The following is a 22,663-nucleotide window of genomic DNA, read 5'->3' on the forward strand; positions in this document are numbered from 1 at the left end:
GATTAAATTTATTTTGATATTTGTGGAAAATAGTCTGTATCATATGTTATACATAATTTTTCCATGTGGCTGCGAACTGGTTCTAATCCAGTGGATATTAATCGGTTTCGAAGTCATACGAAATATTTTCGTGTATGCTCAAACGCTTTGTTGATGTACATCAAAACGGCATTTTAAAAAATTCTTAAATTCTCAATTATCTTTCGTGTATAGTTCCCTCCCAATGTTAAATGCTTTTAATATAAAAGACGAAAATAAAACTCAACGGCAACAAGAAAAATAATGTTATACAAAAAGTGTTTATGACGAATTAAAATTAGAAATTTTACTTAGTTTAGATAACCCCTTTACATAAATACTAGACTTTTGAAAAGACAAAAGGGTTTAAAGCGGGTTAGACACGTTTTAAAACCATACTTAAAACTCTAATGAACTCAACTAAATAAAGAGTTCTACCATTAAAATTTAGCATGGCATTGAAAACAAAAATCAATTAAATTTGGCGGAAAACGGTGGTTTTTGGCGAGAGCGGCGGGTCAATCGCCGTTTCTTCATAGTTCTAAATTGCATCTCATTATAACATCTACCATGCCAAATTTCATTGCTGTTGCTTTTTTTTTGGTTGAGTTCCTTTGAGTTTTAGGAAGTGCCTCATACGTCTTACCCCTTTGAACCCTGATAGTTCTATTTCAGGTTTGTAAAAGTAAAAAAAAAGCAAAAAAGTGAATATTGACTAATTCTTGAACAGAGAGAGAATAAAAATTTCACTAAAATTAGATAATCTAATGAAAAATCATAATGTGAAATCTAATAGTAATATTTTGAATATATTTCTTGTTTATATGGGCTACTTTTCTCTATTCTTTACTAACATTTATATTTTTATATGTGCAAGTCTCTTCTAGTGCTTAAAAATTAAATCTAACTTATCTTCTTAACTACTTCAGGGGGAAGGATTTTCTCCTGTATGAAACATCAATTTCTAACAACGATACAAATATGGAACAATAGTTATTTTATAGACAGCTTTCCGCTGATATCATCGTTTTTTTCCCCAAGGGCTGATAAAACTTATATAAATAAATGATATTAATTTTAATATTGATGGAAAATTGTCTGTAATACTATCCTCTACATGATTTTACAGTATGGCTGAGGACCGGCCTTAATCTAGCGGATATTTTCGGTTTCGAAGCCATACTTGAAAAGATCTTCTGATTTTGAAAATTATGTGACCTTTTTTATATTTGTAGGCCAGACGAGGATGATTCAAGTGCAGCTGCGGCCAAAAGAAATCAAATAACAGCTGTTATCCTCTGTGGAGTCATTGGATCTTTGTTTGATTTGGAACTAGAAAAGGTGAGAAAATATGAAAATATAAATAAGATGCTTGTATTAATTCTAAGGTCTATTTTGCAGAGAAAAAATGGAACCTTGAAGAGCTTATATATTTATGTGTCTGTTTTAGAGATCTTAAATAGCGCACACATACCCAACCCTAACACTTTAGTATATGGCAAGAGGCTACTTTTTACGGTTATCCCGGTTACCCTGAAGCGATTTCTCTTGGAATGATGAAGGTACCCTCTCAAAAAATTGTTACGAAATTTCTATAAAAAGCTTTACTTCAAAGGAGATCTTAAGGCACACAAAGCCGGAGAGACATGCATACATCCTGTTACTTTTTATACAAGGAAAATATTCAGGAGGGTGCAGATACCAAGGGTGAGACTCCCGCCCTGGACACAACCATGACCAGACTGACCGCCAAGGCGCTCATGTTCCTGGTTCTATCTCCTGCCACAGACCAGCTGCCAAGCCACACACCGCTGCGCAGAGCTGCTATTGATCTTATTGGTAAGTGTAATCATTATATACTAGTGGCTTCGTCTCTAGATTCTAGGTGCACAGATTAAAACTAGTAATGATGTTTTAAAATAATTGGATGAAGGGGGGGAAAAAATATTGATTGAAAATTGCCTAGTCGAGCACAGAACCCTCCCCCCCCCCCCCGCCTTCCTTATTAAAGGAGGGGATGGGGGGCAAGCAGTGCTCGATAGCCACCTTGAAGGAAAGCGCTTGCGATTATGTTGCAAAATTTCAAAGTGTCATTGCAAAAATGCTTCACTATACCTTAGACTAAGCGGCTTATCTGGTTGCAGGTCGCGGATTTGTGTTGTGGGAGCCGCATCTGGAGGTGTCCAAGGTCCTGCTCGGCCTTCTGGATATGGCCAGTGAGGCTGATAAATGGGTTCCAAGTCAGGTCTATGGGTTGCCATTGACTCCAGGTAAATTAATACTAGTCAGTTACTATGGCATTACGGACATTAATTTTAGCCTGAATGCTCACTGTCTGTGTAAATAAATCTTCACTTAAAAAATGTTACTATCTTTAATACAAGCCGAGAAAAATAAGTTGACCCTTAGGCTAAATGTTTCAGACGTACATTTGAAAACAAATTCTTGTAATTTTAGATGGCAAACATTGAAATTTATTTGAGTTTCAAATTTTTTTTCTTAAGTTTGGTCCTGGAAAGTTTTAACTATCTTGTGTTTAGTTGCTGATTGTTGTCGGACAGCCAGATATGCTTTGAGCACCATTGCCAAGGCAAGACCAGGGGTTTTCATTACAAGTATTGCCAAGGAAATTGCCAGGTACTAGCAGTAGATTAATGGATATAAAATATACGACATACGTGGATTTATTGACAGGGGAAATTTAGCATGCTCATTTATGTAGACCTCATTTATTGATCCGTTTGTTTATCCATTAGGAGGGTAGGGGATGGGGTAAAGGGGGTAGGTGGGGGGTAACGTTATTTTAGACAGCTATGAGCATTACTTTTACAGAGTACATGAAATTCTGGTGCAACATCCAAGTAATATTGTATCGATTGGTATTGTCATGTCAAGTTTGATTTTCATTGATTTAAAAAGATATTTCTATTTTGAACAGCACACAGTATGACTGAATAATTTTTTCATAGTTATTCATCGCATCGTATTATAGACAGCTTTCAGCGGATATTAAAATTAAAAGATTAAATTAGTTTTGTTAGCCACAAGGGGCTAAAGGCTCGGGGTAAAGAAACTAGTATTAATACACCCCCCCCCCCCACACCCACACACACTTCAAGTTCCCCTGAAGACCTCTAGGGGCGTAGCCGCAAGTATATTTATATTTTATTTGTTCAGATACAACACCCTTGTGACAAATGCTCAGACCATCAATGTCAACTTAAACCATCATATTTTATCCAGGTACAAAATTTTTAAAAAAATTCTGTGTGTGTGTTTGTAATTTAAGATCTCGCTAACCGCTGCACAAACATGGTTTTCCTTAACAGAAAAGCTTCTTATAGGTCCACGGAAAGTTTATCACTATTTTGGGGAAGGGGCACTTTTACCCCCACAAGAAAATCACCCTGAACCCATTTTTCTTTTCCAAACTAAAATGGAAAGTAGAAGGTGACTGATCAAACACCATCCCAACCCCCACCCCCTCAACTGATTGATTGGTTTGTTCATTCAATTAAATATCCAATCGTATAAACCACTAAGAGGGGGGGGGGGGAAGTTTTGACATATTTGCGTAAACAGTGAGTATAGGCTTTATCTTTAGACTGAGAGGATAGGTTATTAGGGATAAAATCATTTTTAAATGATAAATTTTCCTAAGTTTTAAGATTTTTTGGATAGGCCTCCAGGTTCAGGAACTGCAGGTCTCCAGGTGGCCTATTGACAAGCAAAAACAAAAATCAAACTTTTTTTTGAAGAGTTAAAAGGTCATATTTTATAACAAAATATGCATATTTTTAAATGTTATTAACATATTTCAACAAAAAAGATATATATTTTGTTAATAGATTGACCTCATCTCTTCAAAAAATAATATTTCTTATTTTAACCTGTCCCGAGACCACCTGGAGGCCTACAGCTCTTGAAACTGGAGGCCTGTAGCTCCTGAACCTGGAGGCGTATCAAAAAAATCTTAAAACTTGGGAAAATTCATCATATAAGAATTATTTTTTCTTTTATAATCTATCCTCTCAGTCCAAAGATAAAGCCTATACTCAATGTTTACGCAAATGTGTCAAAACTTCCCCCCCTCTTGTATTCAATGTACATCAATTTATCAGCCATTGTCTTATCTCTTTAGATCACCTATTAATTGTGTCTCTCTAGAATATTAATACTAAGATCTAATTTGAAACCAATCTTATGATTATTTTTAACTTATTCAGGAGTAAAGCAGAAGTTCTTCATGTATTAGAGTCCCTTATAACATTGGAGAGTGCTCTGTCGGAAATTAAAGTAAGTACCTACTTATATCATCATAATTTCTATTAAGTACTTAGTCAATATTTTTTTCAATAGGGCTTCGAACGGATTAATATCCGCTGGATTAGAACCGGTTTTCAGCATTACTGAAAAATCTTGTATCGTAATACAGAAAATTTACTAAAAATAGTAAAGTAAAATGTAAATCTTAATATTAATACCAGTTTTATTACCCGGAATTTTAGGTTGTCCAAATAACCTTTCATTTCTTAATAGTGCAGTTGCTTGTTTTAGGATCAGTTAACTGATGTTAACGGCATAATCCGGCACTATAATGATTAATATCTACGCGTAATTGGTTGATTTAGATCCAGAATTAATCAGCTAATGCTTTAGGATCTGTTAACTGATGTATGTGACATAAACCTGCATTGTAATATTAGTATCTACGCGTAATTGCCAATTGGTTAATTTATATCCAGAATTAATCTGCTAATGTTTCTAGGATCTGTTAACTGATGTATGTATCATAATCCTGCATTGTAGGGATAAAAATCTACGCGTAATTGGTTAATTTAGATCTAGAATTAATCTGGTAATGTTTCAGGATCTGTTAACTGATGTATGTGACATAATTCTGCACTGTATTGATCAAAATCACCTGAAACAGAAGTCCCTACAAGAAGTTTTCCCCCCCGTGCAAACATTCCACCAGGTAAAGCTTTCCTTAAAACTCACACGTCTCTAATCACTAAATTGGACGGTTCTAGGACTAATGCAGGAGTCCCAAACGTCGGGGATTAGGTTAAGATATGAATGAACAAACAAGCCACCCGCAGGGTTTAGGCATTTGAAAACCTATAAGGTAGTTTAAAATAGGTTAGGTTAGGTTAAGTTTCCACTCCGACGTTTATTCACTCCGACGTGTGTTTATACTAGGACCAAAAGGACCTATAGTAACACAGTTTATGAACAATCCGATCATAGTATTGGTTAGGAAGTCTACATTTTTTGGTATGAAAGGACAGCTATCATTTTGTTTCATCCTTAAAATAAATCAGCTTTCATCAAACACAGATCATTTTGTCTGATTGGCCATATAGAAAAAATATTGAATCTTGAAATTTTTAGAAAAATAAACTTGTTTTAAGATTTAAACTATCCCTTCTCGAATTAAGGTTGGTTTAAACTCAGGGATTCTAAGGGATAAAACAATGGCAGATAAATTAATGTACATCCCCACCCCAATGATGATACACATTATTACCACTTCTATAGATTACAATTAGTGGTTGAAATATTTAGACAGGCTAAACAACTTCTTGAACCAAGCAATTGAAATTTTGTAAGAAAATTGTCAAAAGTTGTCAAGCCAACGAATAAGTAAACGTTCATATAAAACTTTAGGTGCTAGTGTAATAAACAGCCCAATGTCCTTTCCCTGCCTGGTTTAAATTAGTAATTCACTTTAGGTTTCTCATTGCCTGGCCACCCGGAGAATAGCAGTTGGTACAAAGTCTGGTCAGATGGTGATGTATGAGCTTAGAGCCAACAAGGTTCAGCATATTCAAGCACATCAGGTTAGGAATCGATATATCATTACTTGAATGTTGCACCAGATTTTCACGTACTTTGATGAATTGATACTCGCTGCTGGCTAATTTAATTTGACCTTCCATTCTTTCCCTTTCATCCTCTCACATCATACTGGATGAATTCAGTGACCAATAAATGAGGACCATATTCGCAAGCTTAATTGTCGACAAATTTTCCCCTGTGAGCAAGATTCTTCAGTACACACACACACACACATACATCCGATACTTTTTTTTACAAGGATGACAAGTAGTATACTTTAATTTATTGTTATTTATGTTTAGTCTGCCGTGACTGCATTAGCTTTCAATCCAGATGGAAAAAATTTAGCTACCTACTCAGCAGCCGAGAATAAACTCTCATTCTGGACTACTAGGTAATTATCTCAGGGAGGGAGGGGACATTGGACTGGTTAATAAACTAGTGCCCAAAGTTTTTTAGTCATATTTTCTTATTCGCTAGCTTGAAAACTTTGGGAACTTTTATTCAATTTTGATTTTTGGTGGGTTTTAACTTGCAAAGTCCGAACTTTTCAAACAATAATAACTTATTCAATCTAAAAGCATAGATTTTCATGAAATCTTGTATTATTTATATGGCCTGTATGAAAACAATGTGTGATGCATATTACTGAATACTTCATACCTCTTAGGAAATTGCCATTTGTAAGAAAATTTTCGGGTATAGTCCCTTTAGTGGCATTGCCTCTTTAGGGGCGTTTCGTCGTATTTTCAAGTAGCTTTTGATAGGTTATTTTAGGTGACTGCCCCGAAGGGTTAGGCAATTGGCCCCGAAAGGGCTAGAAATGGGAGAAAATCTAATGTGAAAATACGACGAAAGCCCCCATTCATTTATAACTGTTATTCTAATTTTGTATGCACTGCACACCCAAGAGTAATAAATCTATCTATCTAGTACTGGAATGTTTGGTCTGGGCCAGGCCGTGACTCGGTGTGTCAAGAGTTATAATACAGTTCCTGTGCCCCTTGTAGTCAAGTGGAATCCACTCAGAACCCCAAGGCTTACCTGGGTGGCAAATAGGTAATTTTATACTTATTATTCCTAGAACGATTAGGTATATTGTTATAAGCGAAGCAAGCGTCTCTATAATCTATTCTTAAAATGTAAGTATGTTTAAACTTTAACATTGGCTAAATTAGGGCTAAAAGAATTGTTCTTACAGATTTAGAATAGTCTTAATGAGCCTAATCATCAATCTAGGGACACTTAAGACGTCCGTCCGTCCAAGTAAGTTAACAAAATACCCTTACTTGACTTTAATAGGGTTATAATAATGGTTTTAACAATTTCATAATCATGTAACCAAGCCTAATCATTGATCAATCTAGGACACTACGTTTTCATGTTTTTACATGAAAGAACATTGGTCTTATTTCAGTTAGTTTGTTTGATTAGCCCTAGTTACTTAGAGTTTGGACCTAAGACTCCTGGAGTATAATAAGACACTTTTGTATAGCCACTAGATCAACACAGTTCCACGTTTGAGACCATCCTCGTTATTACCTCACCTTCGCCGATTTTGCGTATGGCAGGGGTTCCAGATTAAGTCACCGTAATGAATGACACTCTCCTCAGAGAAGCTAGGTCCTTGTTTTCAGTTTAACAAGGCATCAGTTTTCATTAAAACTAATCTTGTTCAAAAGAAAAGTTGCACGAAATGCATTTGAACTTGAATTTAGTGAACCACATATTTTTTTCCTTTAAGGCTATAGGGCATATTATATTTGAAAGAATTTTAATTTTCTATCATGTAGTTTTAAAAATATCAAGAATTGAAATCATTTTCTTGTGATATATACAACTATTTTAGGAATGTCTAAATGTCTATTACTTTTTGCAATCAAAAACTAAATATGTTAGACTTTATTCTTGTAATTTATGCTTGCAAGGTTTTTTTATATGAAAATATTACTTTTCTCATCACTTAATTTTGGACGATAAATAAAAACCACCTGGTAAAAGTTTTATTTTGATTTATATATTATTGAATGCTACAAAAGCATTTAAAGGTTCGCTGCTCCAAGTACCTAAACATATTATATACACTTGATGCAACTATCCATTTATTTTCAGAACTGTGACGCTGCTACTACCAGACGGAACTGAAACAAGATTTAATTGTTGAATAAAATCTACAACATCTAGTCAAAATATTACATCATTCATGAGTTTGGGTTAGTCCTCCTATAATATGCGTATATTTCAGGGATCTTAAGGGATAAGACAATGGACTATAAATTGAGAAATATCCCCTAATGATCAGAAACAAAATTATCCCTTCTGTAGATTAAAATTATTGGTTGACAAGTTTGTAACCAACCATTCAGATTCAATATAAGGACCCAAAGTTTTTCGGCCAATGAATAAGATACCGTGGTTATAAAACTTTAGGTACAATTTATTTACAGTCCAATGTCCCATCCCTCCCTGGTAAATTTGAAGCTTTTTAACATTTTTCTAAGCTTTCTAATTTAGGGAATATGTTTTTTTGAGTCTGTTAATTTTTTATGAAAAAAAGGTTACGAAATTATCATTAAACCCTAGTTATTATATTTTTATTTTAAAATTAAGTTATAAAAAACCGGTAGAACTTTTACATTCCTCATTTTAATAAAAAAAAATAGTAACATTTGATCTTTTCCAGTATGGCTCTGAATCCTTATAATTTTCGCTGGATTAAAACCGTACTGATTAATCCTGTTTCGTATTCTAGAGAATTTCCCACGAATGATAGAATTATAATGATTAACTTAAACCCTGTTTTGTTGGCCCGTGCCTTCACAGTTTTACAACTAATAATCAGCGGGAAGCTGTCTATAATACTATGCGCTAATAGTTATTTATCGCAACGTATTATGGTCCGCAGATGTTAAAGTGAAAAAAATAAGATTTAAACGTGTTTTGTTAGCCCCGAGGGGGCCGAAGGCCTGAGTTATCAAAACTGGAATTAAATTCATTATTTTTATTTTATTATTCGTGGAAAATTACCTTTAATATTATAAACCAGTTCTAATCCAGCGGATATTAATCGGTTTCTGGAAATAACTTTTTTTTTGTTTGCGACAACTAGGACAATTCAATTGAAAATGAAGGTATTTGAATTAATTGAAACTAAATTTATCTGCTAATTATTTAATTAATATAAATCATAATCTAAATTATTTGTTGTTCATATCAATTATTGTCAAACTTGATTATTAGTTCAACTTTTCGTAGGTACGATCTGAAATTTTAGATTTTTTATAACTTTGGCATTTTTAGTATAATTTTGTTTTATATAAAATAGTTTGAAAAGGAGTTTTATTTGAACCACCACGCTCTTCCTACCCTCCCCCCCCCCTTGATTGGACCAAAGATTAATTCAACGATCATACTATGCACTATGCAGTCCTTATTATATAAATTTAGCCAGCAAAATATAAATGTAAAGATTCTTCCTAAGAAACCAGATTTCCCTCTAACTTTTCTGCTTGTCTGGAATTATCATTATTGAGACAAAATAAGGCTTTTTTGGACAGACAGAAGAGTTAAAGGAAATTGTAGTAAAATATCCGGATCTATAATAACTTTAATAAAGGCTGCTTACGGCCAAACAGTGGTATGCTCGCTCAAAATTTAAACTGAAAAAGAAGGTCTTAGATATAATCTATAATTGCTGTTACTCCTCAATAATGAAGTTATATCGCAATGCACCTAAATGTGCAAAAAAAGACTAATTTTACACGTTTTTTTTTTCTTAAGGGAAGCTTTCCCTTTGCATAATTAGATCTTGGCTATTCCATATTGTTCATAGGCCTTCTCATGCCACCTAACACCGTGTACGTTCAGCCGTTTGGCAGCTAGCAGCCTTTAAAGTTCTTAGAATTTTAGAGATAATCGTTACCAGGAACATTTAACACTAGATATGAATATCCTTTGAATATTTGAAAAGTTTTTAATATCTAAGTTATTCTATTTTATTTGAAGGAATTCTTTTGTCAGGTAAATTTTGTACGAAACTTTGTTCACCTATTTGGCTGTTAGCAGCCTGTAAAGTTTTTGGAAAAATCGATACCAGGAACATTTATCTCATTTTAGGGTAGATTCTTAAACAATCTATAATACAAAGTAGCTTGATGTCTGTCCGTCTGTCTGTCTGTCTGTCCCTTAAGATCTCGGTAACCACTGAACCGATTGGATTCTACTCTTCAGGGAATATACCTACTGGTCCTGTGGTGGTTTTAGGCTATTTTCTTGGGGGGGGTGGGACACCCCCAACCCCCCAAAAAATAAAAAAACCCAACCCCCCCCAAATTTTTTTTTACATTTTTTGTAAAATCTCAGTAACTGTTGATCAAATTGGGCTCTACCCTTCTGGGAATATACCTACTGGTCCTTTGGTGGTTTTAAGCTATTTTCTTTGGGGGTGGGACACCCCAACCCCCCCAAAAATAAGAAAAATCCCCACTTCCAAAATTTTTAATTTTTTAAAATTTTTGTAAACAAAAACCAGTAATTGGGGTGGGGGAACCCCACTGCAACATGGGGCGAAGCCCCCATGAATCCCCCCCCCCCACAACAAAAAAAAAAAATATTTTTTTTTCAATTTTAATTTTTGTGTATGCGAACTTCACCTAGGTTTAATTTTTACGAATTGAAATTTTTGTGTATACGGCAAACAACCTGGGTTTAATTTGTACAAATTAAAATTTTTGTGCATAAAGCGCACAACCTGGGTTTAATTTTACCACAGAGTAATTAAACAAAGAATATTTTTTTTGAATATTTCTATTAAGGAGGGTTGACTTCCCATAATTATATAGGGCGAAGCCCCTAGAGGCTAGTTTAATATAAAGGAAAATTGATTCTTAAATGTCTTTTTGAAAGTTATGTTAGCACGTTTTTGCTGCGCTACATATGGTTATAATTCTTCTTGTTTTTGCAGAAATTCCACTTTTTTTTGTTGCTTGGTGTAATTTTAGCATTTTTATTGTGATTTTTTATTTTAAAATCTTAAGTTGATTTAATTTGTTCTTTTTTATCTGTGATATGATTTATAGTTTATGATAGTAGAATATGTAAAAAGTATTATTATTCGCAATAAAGATTCGTTTAATATTAAAATTGTTTTTTTTAGTACCTAGCAAAGTTTATAATTATGGTTGGTCCGTTAATTTTGACATGTTAAAGGGGGGAGGCGGATGTGCCACTTTTTGAAACCAAAACTAAAAGTCAACAAAGGAACTCAACTAAAAAAAGAGTTACAGGTCTGAGATTTTGCATGGCAGTTGCTTTATAGAGGTACAATATGGAACTGTGAAGAAACGGCGGCGCAACCACCGAAAACCGCCGTTTCCCGCCGAATTTTTTTTTGCAATTTCTCGGCGGTTTTCGGTGGATGCGCCGCCGTTTCTTCACTGTTCCATATTGTAACCCTATAAAGCAACTGCCATGCAAAATGTCAGACCTGTAACTCTTTTTTTAGTTGAGTTCCTTTGACTTTTAGTTTTGGTTTCAAAAAGTGGCACATCCGCCTCCCCCCTTTGTCCATTCGTTTTAAAACTTTGCATGATGATTCCTTCAAAAGCGCAGCAACTCTATAATCGTTAATTTAAAACTGGCTGACTTTAAAACTTTTTTCACAAATTTTAGATTTCACATTGGATTTTGGAAGGAGGGTGCGCGAAGCACACGCGAATCTTATAACACCCTCCCATCACAGGGCTTAATACGAAGGAATAATACGAGTAGCTTATGTTACTCCGTTACCAATCGATATTTGTACCATTTATATAACAATTCGTTCTAAACTTCGACGTTCTGCATTATTTTAATCTTTTTCTTTAAAACTTAAGTATTTTAAAGAAAAGAATAAATATATTGTTGAGTTTTTAATTCTTTTAGAAAATATTAAAATGTCTTTTTACAAAATAACAATTAATTTTGTTTTAAATTAGCGCACTCTATTGAGTAATAATTGAACTATTTATATATTTTATATTTAGATACGATGTGCTAAATTTAAAAGATATTATTAGGTGTTTTTTATTTGAAGGTAAAAATTTTGAATTAGCTTATTTAAATGATAAAAAAAATCATTATTTGTTCATTTAATAAAAAGGGAAAAATAGGCAATTTTGGTATGGGAAAAAATGTTTGTAAAGATTTTGTCCAGCTTTAATATCAGTTTGCTACGCGGCATTTTCTTACTCAATGCGCTTCGCCGTGTTTTTCTTGTTCATGTGGCCCTAATTATTTTGATTAAGAAGGTTTTGGCTGCTAAAGCCGCTTTTAGTGCACCGTTCCTCCCGTAATAAGCCGTTTTTAGGGTATGTATGAAATACTGAAAGCTTTTTATGGCCAAAAAAATTTAGTTTTGATGTATAATAAGAGTGAAATAATTTTCATTGCAAGTGGATCGATTATCTTATCATGTACCTGAGGATTCATACAAATATTTAGTAGATTCTTGTGGTCTGATCCACCCACCTCTTTCCTCGAGTGCCCCTTGAGGTCTATCTCAACCATTTGTTTTTATTTCAGAGAAGTGTAAATTATTTATTAAAAGGAGAGAAGAGAAAACATTCAAAATGTCGGAAAGGAACTCAAGACGTAACACGGAGACGAACAAGATCCAAACTGTCCAAATTGACGGACTTGTTCTGATGAAACTTATCAAGCACTGTCATGAGGTTTGTATGGATTTTTGGATGTAAGTCCGATTTATATACCTACTGAAAAAGCATGAATTCGTAGCGTATTAGGTATAAAAAACTTTCCACAAATAGTAAGATAACAAATTATTAAATTGACATCAATTTTTATGATAACTGTTTGCTTGGGTATGGAAGGGAGTTTTGTGGAAGGGGATGGGGGTTTCTTTCCGGCATTTGAACTTTGTATAAACAATAGATTAGGGAATTTTCGTCCATGGGGAGGGGTTGGTTAAGTATTCTACGACCTACCCAGAATTGATAATATCCAACCATCTCTAAACTTAAAAGTGATCATGCCAACCACTTATGTGATCTTAAAGAACGCACACAGTTAACTAATATACAATTTTAGGCTGAGAGGAGTGGATCCGTATTTGTGCAGGGTGCTCTTCTCGGACTTGTTTCAGAGTCAGATACAAAGTAAGTTGTACCCTGATAGGCAAATTCCATTCAAAGAAAAATATGTTTAGCAAAATATATTCGTATTTTTTCCTGCTTGTTAAATCACAATGTTTTATTTCATTTTCAAATATTGACTATGAAAATAAGATAAAGAACAAAGTTTCAGTAAAAATTAAATAGGGTGGATAGGGGGGGGGGGGGGAGTTGGTATGTCGAGTATACAGTTTTCCAGTCCCCGATGTAGATTTTATTCCTGCATTAAATATTTTTTTTGTTAATTTTAGGTTAGAGGTGACACACTGTTTCCCATTTATGAGTGTTACAGATGATTCCCAGGACGATGGAGAATTCCAGCTCACCATGATGAGAAGACTTAGACAGGTAAAGGAAAACAATTTCGCAGTTTCCCTTAAAGTGCATTGGTAGCAATGAAACTTTCTCCCCCCGTTATTTGAAATAGATTGAATGTAAGGTAGCTTTAGTTTTAGTTTCATATGATATATGGGTACATGGCGTTCCTGCAACTGGCAGAAATACAGTCATACTTACAGTAACCGCTATATATACATCTAACACAGGCATTTATACATCCAAAATTGTCAATTTTACATCTATTCTTGTAAATTTTACATCTAAACTTTTGTATATGCCAAAAATACATCCTATACATTTTAATTGATAATAAACAATAGTGAACTGTAAAGTAGGTGCAGTCAATATTTTTTATTATTATTATTTATTTTGGAATTATATTGCAGTAACTTTATTAAATATAGTTAAATAATAATTCATAATTTTAAAAATGTTGGATTATATTAAATTGATATTAATTGCACTTCTCTTTTTATCTGTTCTTCCCCAATCAAGAAAGTCTTATACCAGTTATAAAGAAAAACATTGCAGCTTTCGTCTGCTAGGTTTTAAAAACAATGAAATAAAATATAAATCACCAGAGATAAATGTATGAAGAAAAAAGGACTAAAATATATTTTTTCTGTAAAATTACAATCTTTGAGGAAAGCTAATTCATACTGCAAAATTATTATAGTAAAAAAGTTTAAAGATTTACCTTTGGCTTTATTCCTGGTTCATTTATAAACAATATAGTTATTTTGATGCAATATTATTTTTTGTATTTAGTATATTTTTTTGAAAGTTATTGAATATGAGACAAATTGTAGAACACGTTTTAACCTACATTATTTTTTTATTTAAATATGTCTGTTGAGACATTAACTTTATTGAAATACTTTTTCCTGTTTTATGTCTTTAAACGTTGATTGTTGCAGATTTTTGATATTTGAATTCTATTAAGACTAAAAGCTACTGTTTTAGTACAACTTATTACAAAAATTATTAGCTTTAAAAACACAATGTTTTTTTGAAGTTTCATATTGAGAAAATACACTTTTAAGATAAATGGGAATTAAAATCCTTATTTGTATTATAAAAGGTAACTACAACTATACAGTTTACTATTGTTTATTATTGATATACAGGATGTATTTATGACCTATAAAAAAGTTTAGATGTGAAATTGGCAAGAAATAGATGTATAATTGATAATTTTGGATGTTTAAATGCCTGTGTTAGATGGATATTTGTCAGCATACCTATAATATATAACAAATTACTGTCGAATTTACATCCAGACAAACAATTTTGACAAAAATACATCCATTGTATTTCTGCCAGTTGCAGCAACGGCAACGTTCCTTATATATGTATAGTTTTTGTTAGTTAATTAGGTATATAGTCACCAACAAGTATTTTTTCGAGACTTTTTTTAGAAATGCTTCCTTTGAATTATACTAGTTTTTTACAAATAAACCTGATTTCTAACAGACAAATATTTTTGTTTCTATTTTAATTTACTTTTAGCGTTAGCAAAGCTTTATCTTAATATTTCAAACTGTATTACTACTGTTCCCATTAAGGGTTTGTTCATGTAGCCTTTCTATATTTATTATATATCTTTCTTATATTCAGATGAATATTGACCATTAGCAAGTTGGTTGGTACCAGGCTAGAGCCAGTTCTATATTTATTATATTATCTTTCTTATATTCAGATGAATATTGACCATCAGCAAGTTGGTTGGTACCAGGCTAGAGCCAGTTCTATATTTATTATTTATAATATCTTTCTTATATTCAGATGAATATTGACCATCAGCAAGTTGGTTGGTACCAGGCAAGCCAGTTCGCCAACTTCCTGTCACCCACCCTGCTCGAGTCTCAGTTCAGCTATCAGACCTCTATCGACGAGTCTATCTGTCTGGTTTTTGGTAAGTTTTTTGTGGGTTGTATGTAATACTTATTTATTGCATCGCATTATAGGCAGCTTTTCGCGAATATTAGAACTGAAATTAAAACTAGGGTAGTAAATTTGGTACAAAAAAAACTGTAAAAAATATCAACATGTTTAAAGTAAATATACGTAAAACTATGGAGTTGTAGCACTTTCTAAATTGTACATAACTGTTACAGGAATTATCTTGCGTCTTTGAAATACGTATGGACCGTAAGGGGGGGGGGGGGGTTTAATGCAACCATCTCGTAATCAATGTATAAATGGCACTTAGAATTCGAATTTTGATCTAAAATTCTGCATGAGTAATCCTTGGTAGGTCTATTTTCCCTAAATCGAACAATAAAGTTGAAAAAGTAACGGCTAACGGCTCAGCCGTTTAGCCGTTTTTTTTGGCTATTTTTAGGGCAAATCTGTCATAAATTACGTAGGAATCAACTTTTTGAAACATATTTTTGCTTTAAATCATGTGAAATGATACAAAACAACATTTTCAGATTTCTAGTACCAGCAACTACCGGCTAGAACCGTTTGAAAACATTTTGGAGCAGAAAATAGTATTATGTGGAGATAGGTTTCGTGATGATTTGCATTGAAAATAGCCCAAAAAATGGCTAAACTGCTGAGCCGCCAACTGTTAGCCGTTATTTTTCCAACTTTTTGTTCGATTTAGGGAAAATAGACCTACCAAGGATTATTCATGCAAAATTTTAGATCGAATTCTAAGTGCCATTTATACATTGATTACGAGATGGTTACATTAACCCCCCCCCCCCCCCCCTTTAGAAAAGCTTTGCTTATATTAACATCCTACAGATATCTTTTTCCTTGACATTATATTGTTTTTATCATGTTTAATGAAATAGTTTTATTATTTTAGACACTGCAAAGACAGCCCAGGGCTTTGTGTCCATGAAGGCATTCCGCCTGACCAATGAGGCACTGAAGCTGGTCAAGGACGGAGATTACACCCCTGACACCGTCAAGGTAACAACTTTTTTCACTGGATCTAAACTGTTTTTTTGCCGCGATGAAGTATATATATCTTCTTGTATGGTAATACTATGAATAATTTTCTAAAAAAACACACACGATTTTCAATTTTATACCAAGACCAACAATATGGTCGGGTTGTTCTTACGCAGTGTTCCTACTGGTCCAATACAGGCACTGGGGATCTAGACTGTCTAAATATGTTACAAATGTAGATAAATCGCGGTATTTTAGTAAGATTTTAAGATTATTTTCTATTTGGCCATCTTATAACTGTTTAATAAAGAATGCGAAAGCTGGGTATGTTTTTTTTTCTTTGATGAGTGTGTGTTTTAAATACCTTGATTACGAGATCTGAATTATAATCATCCACATGCATATAGAATATACGTGGACTATGACGAGGGGTAAATTGTCAATATTATTTAGGATACTAACATGGACATCATTCATTGGTCAGTTCGTTCATCTAGCAGGAGGGGAGGGGATGTGGTAAGGGTGGTGGATGGGGAGGGGATGGGGTCATTATTTTAGCCAGCTATAAGTTTAACTTTATTAGAGTACATTATAATCTGTGTATGATCCAAGTAATAATAAATCCATTATCAGCCAGCTCTTTGTTTCAGGAGTTGAACATCAGCTATGAGAACCTGTTGACCGAGGTGCCCATAGTTATCAAAAATTCCCACCTTATGAATGCTTTACTACTTGAACTTCAGGCATGCAACTTTTACTTCAAGATCAATATGACTGTTAGTTGATTGGGGACATGTTAGGTTCATGTATTGCCCACTTTTGTGTCTTTTATTTCTTTCCCTGATTCGTAAAAATACTAGGAAATGTAAATTGGTCAACGAATAAACTTGAGTTTTATTCCGTTTTTTTTCTCTCTCATTTTAACCTGCCTACAAAGCTTAGAATATTTTAAAGATAAGCATTAGTATTGATTTGAATGGTATGCATATAAAATAGGAGCAGATACCTTTGGACATTGGAGGTACACAGTACATGGACTTAGGAACTTCAGGTATGATTAGAACAACTTATAGAGTTGTTATGCATCTATTCTATCCTTACATCAAAGTAATACGATGTGTTTCTGTCTTTTGTAGCTCTAGCTTACGCTAACCGCGGAATCATTATGGTTCTTCTTTATAGTGAAGCTTTACACCAATCATGGGGTAGGTTATCTATATCAATGTGTGTAATGATGTACTCATTGGAACTTTATTTTATTTATATTAGTAATTCTTGTTTCACAGCTGCTTTAAATGATGGACTATTTGGAACTTTATTTTATTTATATTAGTAATCCTTGAGCCCCAGCTGCGTGTAAAAATGGACTCTTATGAACTTCATTTTTTAGAAACCCTTGAGTCTCAGCTGCGTATAATGATGGACTCTTTGTAACTTTATTTTATTCTTTCTTAGAAACCCTTGAGTCACAGCTGCGTGTAATGATCGACTCCTTGGAACTTTATTTTAGAAACCCTTGAGTCTCAGCTGCATATAATGATGGACTCTTTGTAATTTTATTTTAGTTATTCTTAGAAACCCTTGAGTCTCAGCTGAATATAATGATGGACTCTTTGTAACTTTATTTTATTCATTCTTAGAAACCCTTGAGTCTCAGCTGCATATAATGATGGACTCTTTGTAACTTTATTTTATTCATTCTTAGAAACCCTTGAGTGAGTCACAGCTGCGTGTAATGATCGAATCTTTAGAACTTTATTTTAGAAACCCTTGAGTCTTAGCTGCGTATAATGATGGACTCTTTGTAACTTTATTTTATTCATTCTTAGAAACCCTTGAGTCACAGCTGCGTGTAATGATGGACTCTTTGGATGAGTTAAATTCTGAGTCTCTGAAGTTCAACAAGCACCAACAACTTGTATTGAAACAGATTCAGGGATTTAAACATAAAATTTCTCTATGGAACAGAGGGGGGGGGGGGGGGGGGGCTGAAAATTTAGAACTTTAAGGTCCCCAATCACATCGCTTACGGGATGTATGATATTAATAAAACAAACATCTTTAAAGCGGAGGCTGACCAATCAGAAAGTCAGACAAACGAACATTAACAAATATAGAGTAACAGCGCAATCAAAAATTCCGTTTGAATCTAACTTTTTCCCATTTACTTAATTACAGGATTCTTAATGTGGACGTACCTACATTTAAAGACTTGATTATAGAGATGCTTAACTAATGGTAGTAGAAATTCATTTTTAAAAAATCACGTGAATAGGATGATTTTAATGGTATCATATAAAATATTATGTTAAAGTAGACAAAAGACTTACTGGTAATGATTTTAGAGTTGCTACACTTTCTAAATTGGACCTAATTGTTACGGGATTCATCATGCAAATGTTAGAAAGTTACGAGACAATTCTAAAATGCCAAAATTAACGATAAAAGATATCTGTTACGGACGGACGAACTGACCGATCTTCATTATAGAAAATTTTTGCTTTTAATAGAAGCCATATTAAAATGAATAGGTGTTATATTATTTTTATGTTTTTACTGTAACAGGAGAAGAACAAATATATCCAACGCAGGGCACAAGAAAACAAGCAAAGGAATTAACAAATACTTCAGATTGAATAAATCTCTTAATGGCTTTTTAGTTAAATAACAAAAATCGATATATTTTAACTTGGATGTTTTACCAGATTTTCAAGTACTCTGATAAAGTGATGCTCGCAGCTAGCTAAAATAACGATACCATCCACTTTAACCCATCTTCCTCCTTCTACTGGATGAATGAACTGGCGAATAAATGAAGTTCATATTAGCAAGCTAATTTTTCCCTTGTCAATATATCCACATATAATATTAAATCCATTATAACAAAAGCACAAGCAGAAGTTGTTATGTTGAGTGGCTGCTCTTTTAATAATCAAACCCATTTTTTTGACCAAGGATACCCCCTCTCTCTGTTTAATTTTATTTGTGAACTTGTTTTAAAACTTAGTTCTAGTCTTTATTAGGGACATTATTCCAATGGCAATTTTTTTTCTTCGGAGTACTATCCTTGCTGGACACTTCTAATACATAACTTAACTAAAATAACAAAAGAAAATAGGCTTAATAAGTTGAATTGTGGTCCATATATGATCCAAGGGAAACCGCTGATCAAACTTGTGCAATTAAAAGTATTTGTTTGGTTCAGGATCGACAGAAACGAAGATCCTCTGCCTGCCGAGGATCTTAACAAGCTCTTCAAGGTAAAGCCAACTTAAAGATTTCAGGACTGACCGACAGACTTACATATTTTAGTAGCAGGGATCTTGATGTAAAGACAATGTACGATAAATTGATATATTCGTTGTAAAGTTTGGACGCTATTATTTTTGTACTAACCATTCTAATAAAATCATCCAAAGTTTTTGAACCCACAAAAAATAACGTGGTTTTAAAACTTTGGGTACCGGCATTATTCAAACACAAACTCTTTGATGGAACAATTTTTGTCTTAAAGTCTTAACTAAAACAAATTGCTTCTACTTAGGAGCCAACAAGTGGTTTAGCCCCTTGCCTCCCCTGACTTTAGAGGAACGTATTGACCAATAACTGAGGACTGTATTAGCAACCAAAATTGATCACAAAAACTCAGACGAAGCCAAATCTGTACAACTTTTGACGTCATATTCTCCATTTCTTTTTTAGGGGTTTTCTTTCCCACTTCTCCTCTCATCTCCCTCATTTTATGACGTCACAGGAATCAAAAGTGGTACAGATTTGGCTTCGTCAAAAACTCACCTTTCACAATATTCACATATTCTATATTCATTAGGTATCCGTTTGTGCAAAAATCTTTGTGTAACCCAAAGATAATGATATAATATTTAAATTTCAGCCCTTGCCTCCCCCATCCAGGATGAATCCACTGATCCTGTCTGGCACCATTCAGAATTCTTCAGAGGAGGTAAGTCATATTCCAGTATGGTTTCGAAACCGATTAATATCCACATGATTAGAACTGGTTCTCAGCCATACTTAAAAATCATGTATAATATCGCATTACAGACAATTTTCCACGAATTATTAATTAAAATCATAATATTAATACCAGTTTTGTTAGCCTGGAGCTTCGGTCCCTCGGGGCTAACAAAACTGATTTTATTCTTTCAATTTTTCATACCTATTAATATGCGCGGACTGTATAATTATATGTAATACGATGCGATAAATAACTATTACTTAAGGAATAAGACGATGGTCGAAAGGTTAATAAAAAATACCAATTTTGTAGATTAAAATCATTGGTTAAAATGTTATTTTTACACAACTTGTTAAATAACAGTTATTTCTCGCATCGTATTATTAACAGCTTTCTGCGGATATAGAATGTACAATTATAAGATTGAAACCAGTTTTTATATTCGTAGAAAGCTGGATATAATACGATGCTAGACATAGTTTTTTTCGTATGGATGAGAACCGGTTCCTATCCACCGGATTCGAATAAATACGAGAAATGTTTATACCAAGGTGTCGGAGCCGTTTAATTTTGATGCGGCTCCGGCTCCTACCTTAAAATTAATATATCAATTTTTGTTCATTATTGAATTTGATAAAATAAAATAAATAATATAAAATATTTTGCTTTTATTTGATTAAAGCTATATAAAAGTAGAAGGATGTGTGTCTATTTGTTAAGTAACAATAGTTTTTCAGTTTATTATATGGAAATAGACCGTTGCCAAATTATAATATTACTTTAAAAAATCATTTTTAGTTAATCTGGAGCCGGAGCCGTTTTTAACGAAAAATACGGCTCCGGATCCGGCTTCACCAAAAATGTTGCTGCTCCCGGCTCCGGCTCCGAAACACTGGTTTTTACGCAACTTGTTAAATAAAAAACATAATTTTAATTCAATTAAATGTACCTATAGAAATATTCTCAACATTTCTAATTCATTATTAAACTAATATTATTATTTATAACAAAAAATATTTCTACATTGTGTTTTAATTTCAGGTTTCCGAGTTCTGTTCACAATCCATGGCCAAGTTGTTTATCACCGAGCCTCTGCAGGCGGCTAAAACCAATTCTGCAGCTGCGGCTGCTGCTACAGCCCAATAGTAACTGAAACAAGTTGCAACAACATCTGAAAAGGAAATCATTCTTTACTTTATTGTTAACAAGCAGTTACGCCTCTAGAGGCACACAAGACAAGGAGGAGGGGGGATCCGACCCCACCCCCCACACATTAAATTTTTTTTGACTATTTCTCTTGAGATGGTGGTGGTACATTCCCCTAATATAATAATAAGCCTTCCCAGGACCTTTAAGAAGCTTCATTGTAAAGGGGAAACATATCTGTTCTGCGGTTAGCAAGATCCTTCGGTACACACAGACACACATAAAAAACGAACACAGAAATACATCTCATTAGATACTTCTTTAAAAGAAAAAGAATGATTTCAATAATCAGTGCATTACAAACAACTGTTTTGCCGCCCAACATTTTGAAGAAGACCATTCTCTCTGCTCCACAAAATTAGTTGATCCAAGTCTCTAGAGTCACGTGACTGTGCGCCAGCCAATCATTCCGGCCCTGGTTCAGTTCATGTCAGCTGTGCGCCCGCTTCTGCTTACAAAATTTCGCGCCTTATTTCAATGAAATTTTGCGGATTTGTTTTGTATGTGGAAGCGGGCGCATACTTTTTAGATCAATGACATTTCTTGTATGAGCTTTTTATTACAACATTTAAGAAATCCTTCTTTTTGTGATCTTAAGCTCTAACTTTGTTTTGTGAAATATTTTAATAATCTACTTGAAATAAATCTGGATCAATGATATCTTACAAGTTTCTTTAGGCGAAGCTTCTGTTTAGTTAGGGTTTGTCCGCAACTAGAACCGTTAAAAGTATATTATTTAATTTATGTTTTGTTATGCCTTTTTGAAAATCGGTCAACTGATTTTAATCAGTCTTGGAAATTACGGTGCGCGTCCTGTCATTCGTATGTCCACACATGCGTCCTAGTTGGCAAAAAAACTCTACTTTTGGCTGTAATAGGGATAGAAGAATGGTTATTTTTATTTATATTGAGATGATTTTAGAGGGCAATATAATTTTTAATGTTTATATGTTTTAATATCAAAGTATATATGTCGTAGCGGGACAGTGTCTCAAAAATTAGTTAAGTGGCGTCATAAAAATAAGGGAGATGAGAGGAGAGGTGGGAAAGAAAACCCCTAAAAAAAAGATGGATAATCACTCATTTTTATGACGTCACTTGTGTGTTATTGGAGACACTTTGTCCCGCTACATATATGTAATTTCACGAAATGACATGTAATCTTTTTATTTAGTTCAAAAAGGCATCAGTTTCATGAGAAAAAAAC

At 33.7% G+C, this 22,663-nt stretch overlaps 2 protein-coding genes across 2 annotated transcripts in view; both read left to right on the forward strand.

Moving 5' to 3' along the window:
- The window catches only part of Rbcn-3B (WD repeat-containing protein Rbcn-3B), a 44,832-nt gene extending 36,329 nt beyond the window's left edge, over positions 1-8,503 (forward strand). The window contains exons 36-46 of the mRNA XM_080163622.1: positions 1,254-1,359; positions 1,707-1,857; positions 2,163-2,288; positions 2,559-2,655; positions 3,196-3,261; positions 4,245-4,314; positions 4,889-4,996; positions 5,754-5,861; positions 6,162-6,253; positions 6,793-6,918; positions 7,972-8,503. Of these exons, the coding sequence (XP_080019748.1) occupies positions 1,254-1,359; positions 1,707-1,857; positions 2,163-2,288; positions 2,559-2,655; positions 3,196-3,261; positions 4,245-4,314; positions 4,889-4,996; positions 5,754-5,861; positions 6,162-6,253; positions 6,793-6,918; positions 7,972-8,023 (1,102 nt within the window). The 3' untranslated portion in view covers positions 8,024-8,503. The remainder of the gene's footprint in view (positions 1-1,253; positions 1,360-1,706; positions 1,858-2,162; positions 2,289-2,558; positions 2,656-3,195; positions 3,262-4,244; positions 4,315-4,888; positions 4,997-5,753; positions 5,862-6,161; positions 6,254-6,792; positions 6,919-7,971) is intronic.
- Positions 8,504-12,409: 3,906 nt separating this feature from the next.
- eIF3h (eukaryotic translation initiation factor 3 subunit h) lies at positions 12,410-22,114 on the forward strand. The gene is made up of 13 exons (XM_080163623.1): positions 12,410-12,569; positions 12,946-13,013; positions 13,280-13,376; positions 15,153-15,282; positions 16,186-16,292; positions 16,925-17,017; positions 17,271-17,325; positions 18,104-18,207; positions 18,837-18,884; positions 19,478-19,534; positions 20,167-20,235; positions 21,292-21,427; positions 21,747-22,114. The coding sequence occupies exons 1-12, from the start codon at positions 12,468-12,470 to the stop codon at positions 21,394-21,396; spliced, it is 1,035 nt and encodes a 344-aa protein (XP_080019749.1). The 5' UTR covers positions 12,410-12,467; the 3' UTR covers positions 21,397-21,427; positions 21,747-22,114.
- The last annotated feature ends 549 nt before the right edge of the window (positions 22,115-22,663 follow it).

This window comes from Acartia tonsa, chromosome 6, assembly GCF_053477335.1.
Source record: "Acartia tonsa isolate MP-2025a chromosome 6, ASM5347733v1, whole genome shotgun sequence".
NCBI lineage: Eukaryota > Metazoa > Arthropoda > Copepoda > Calanoida > Acartiidae > Acartia > Acartia tonsa.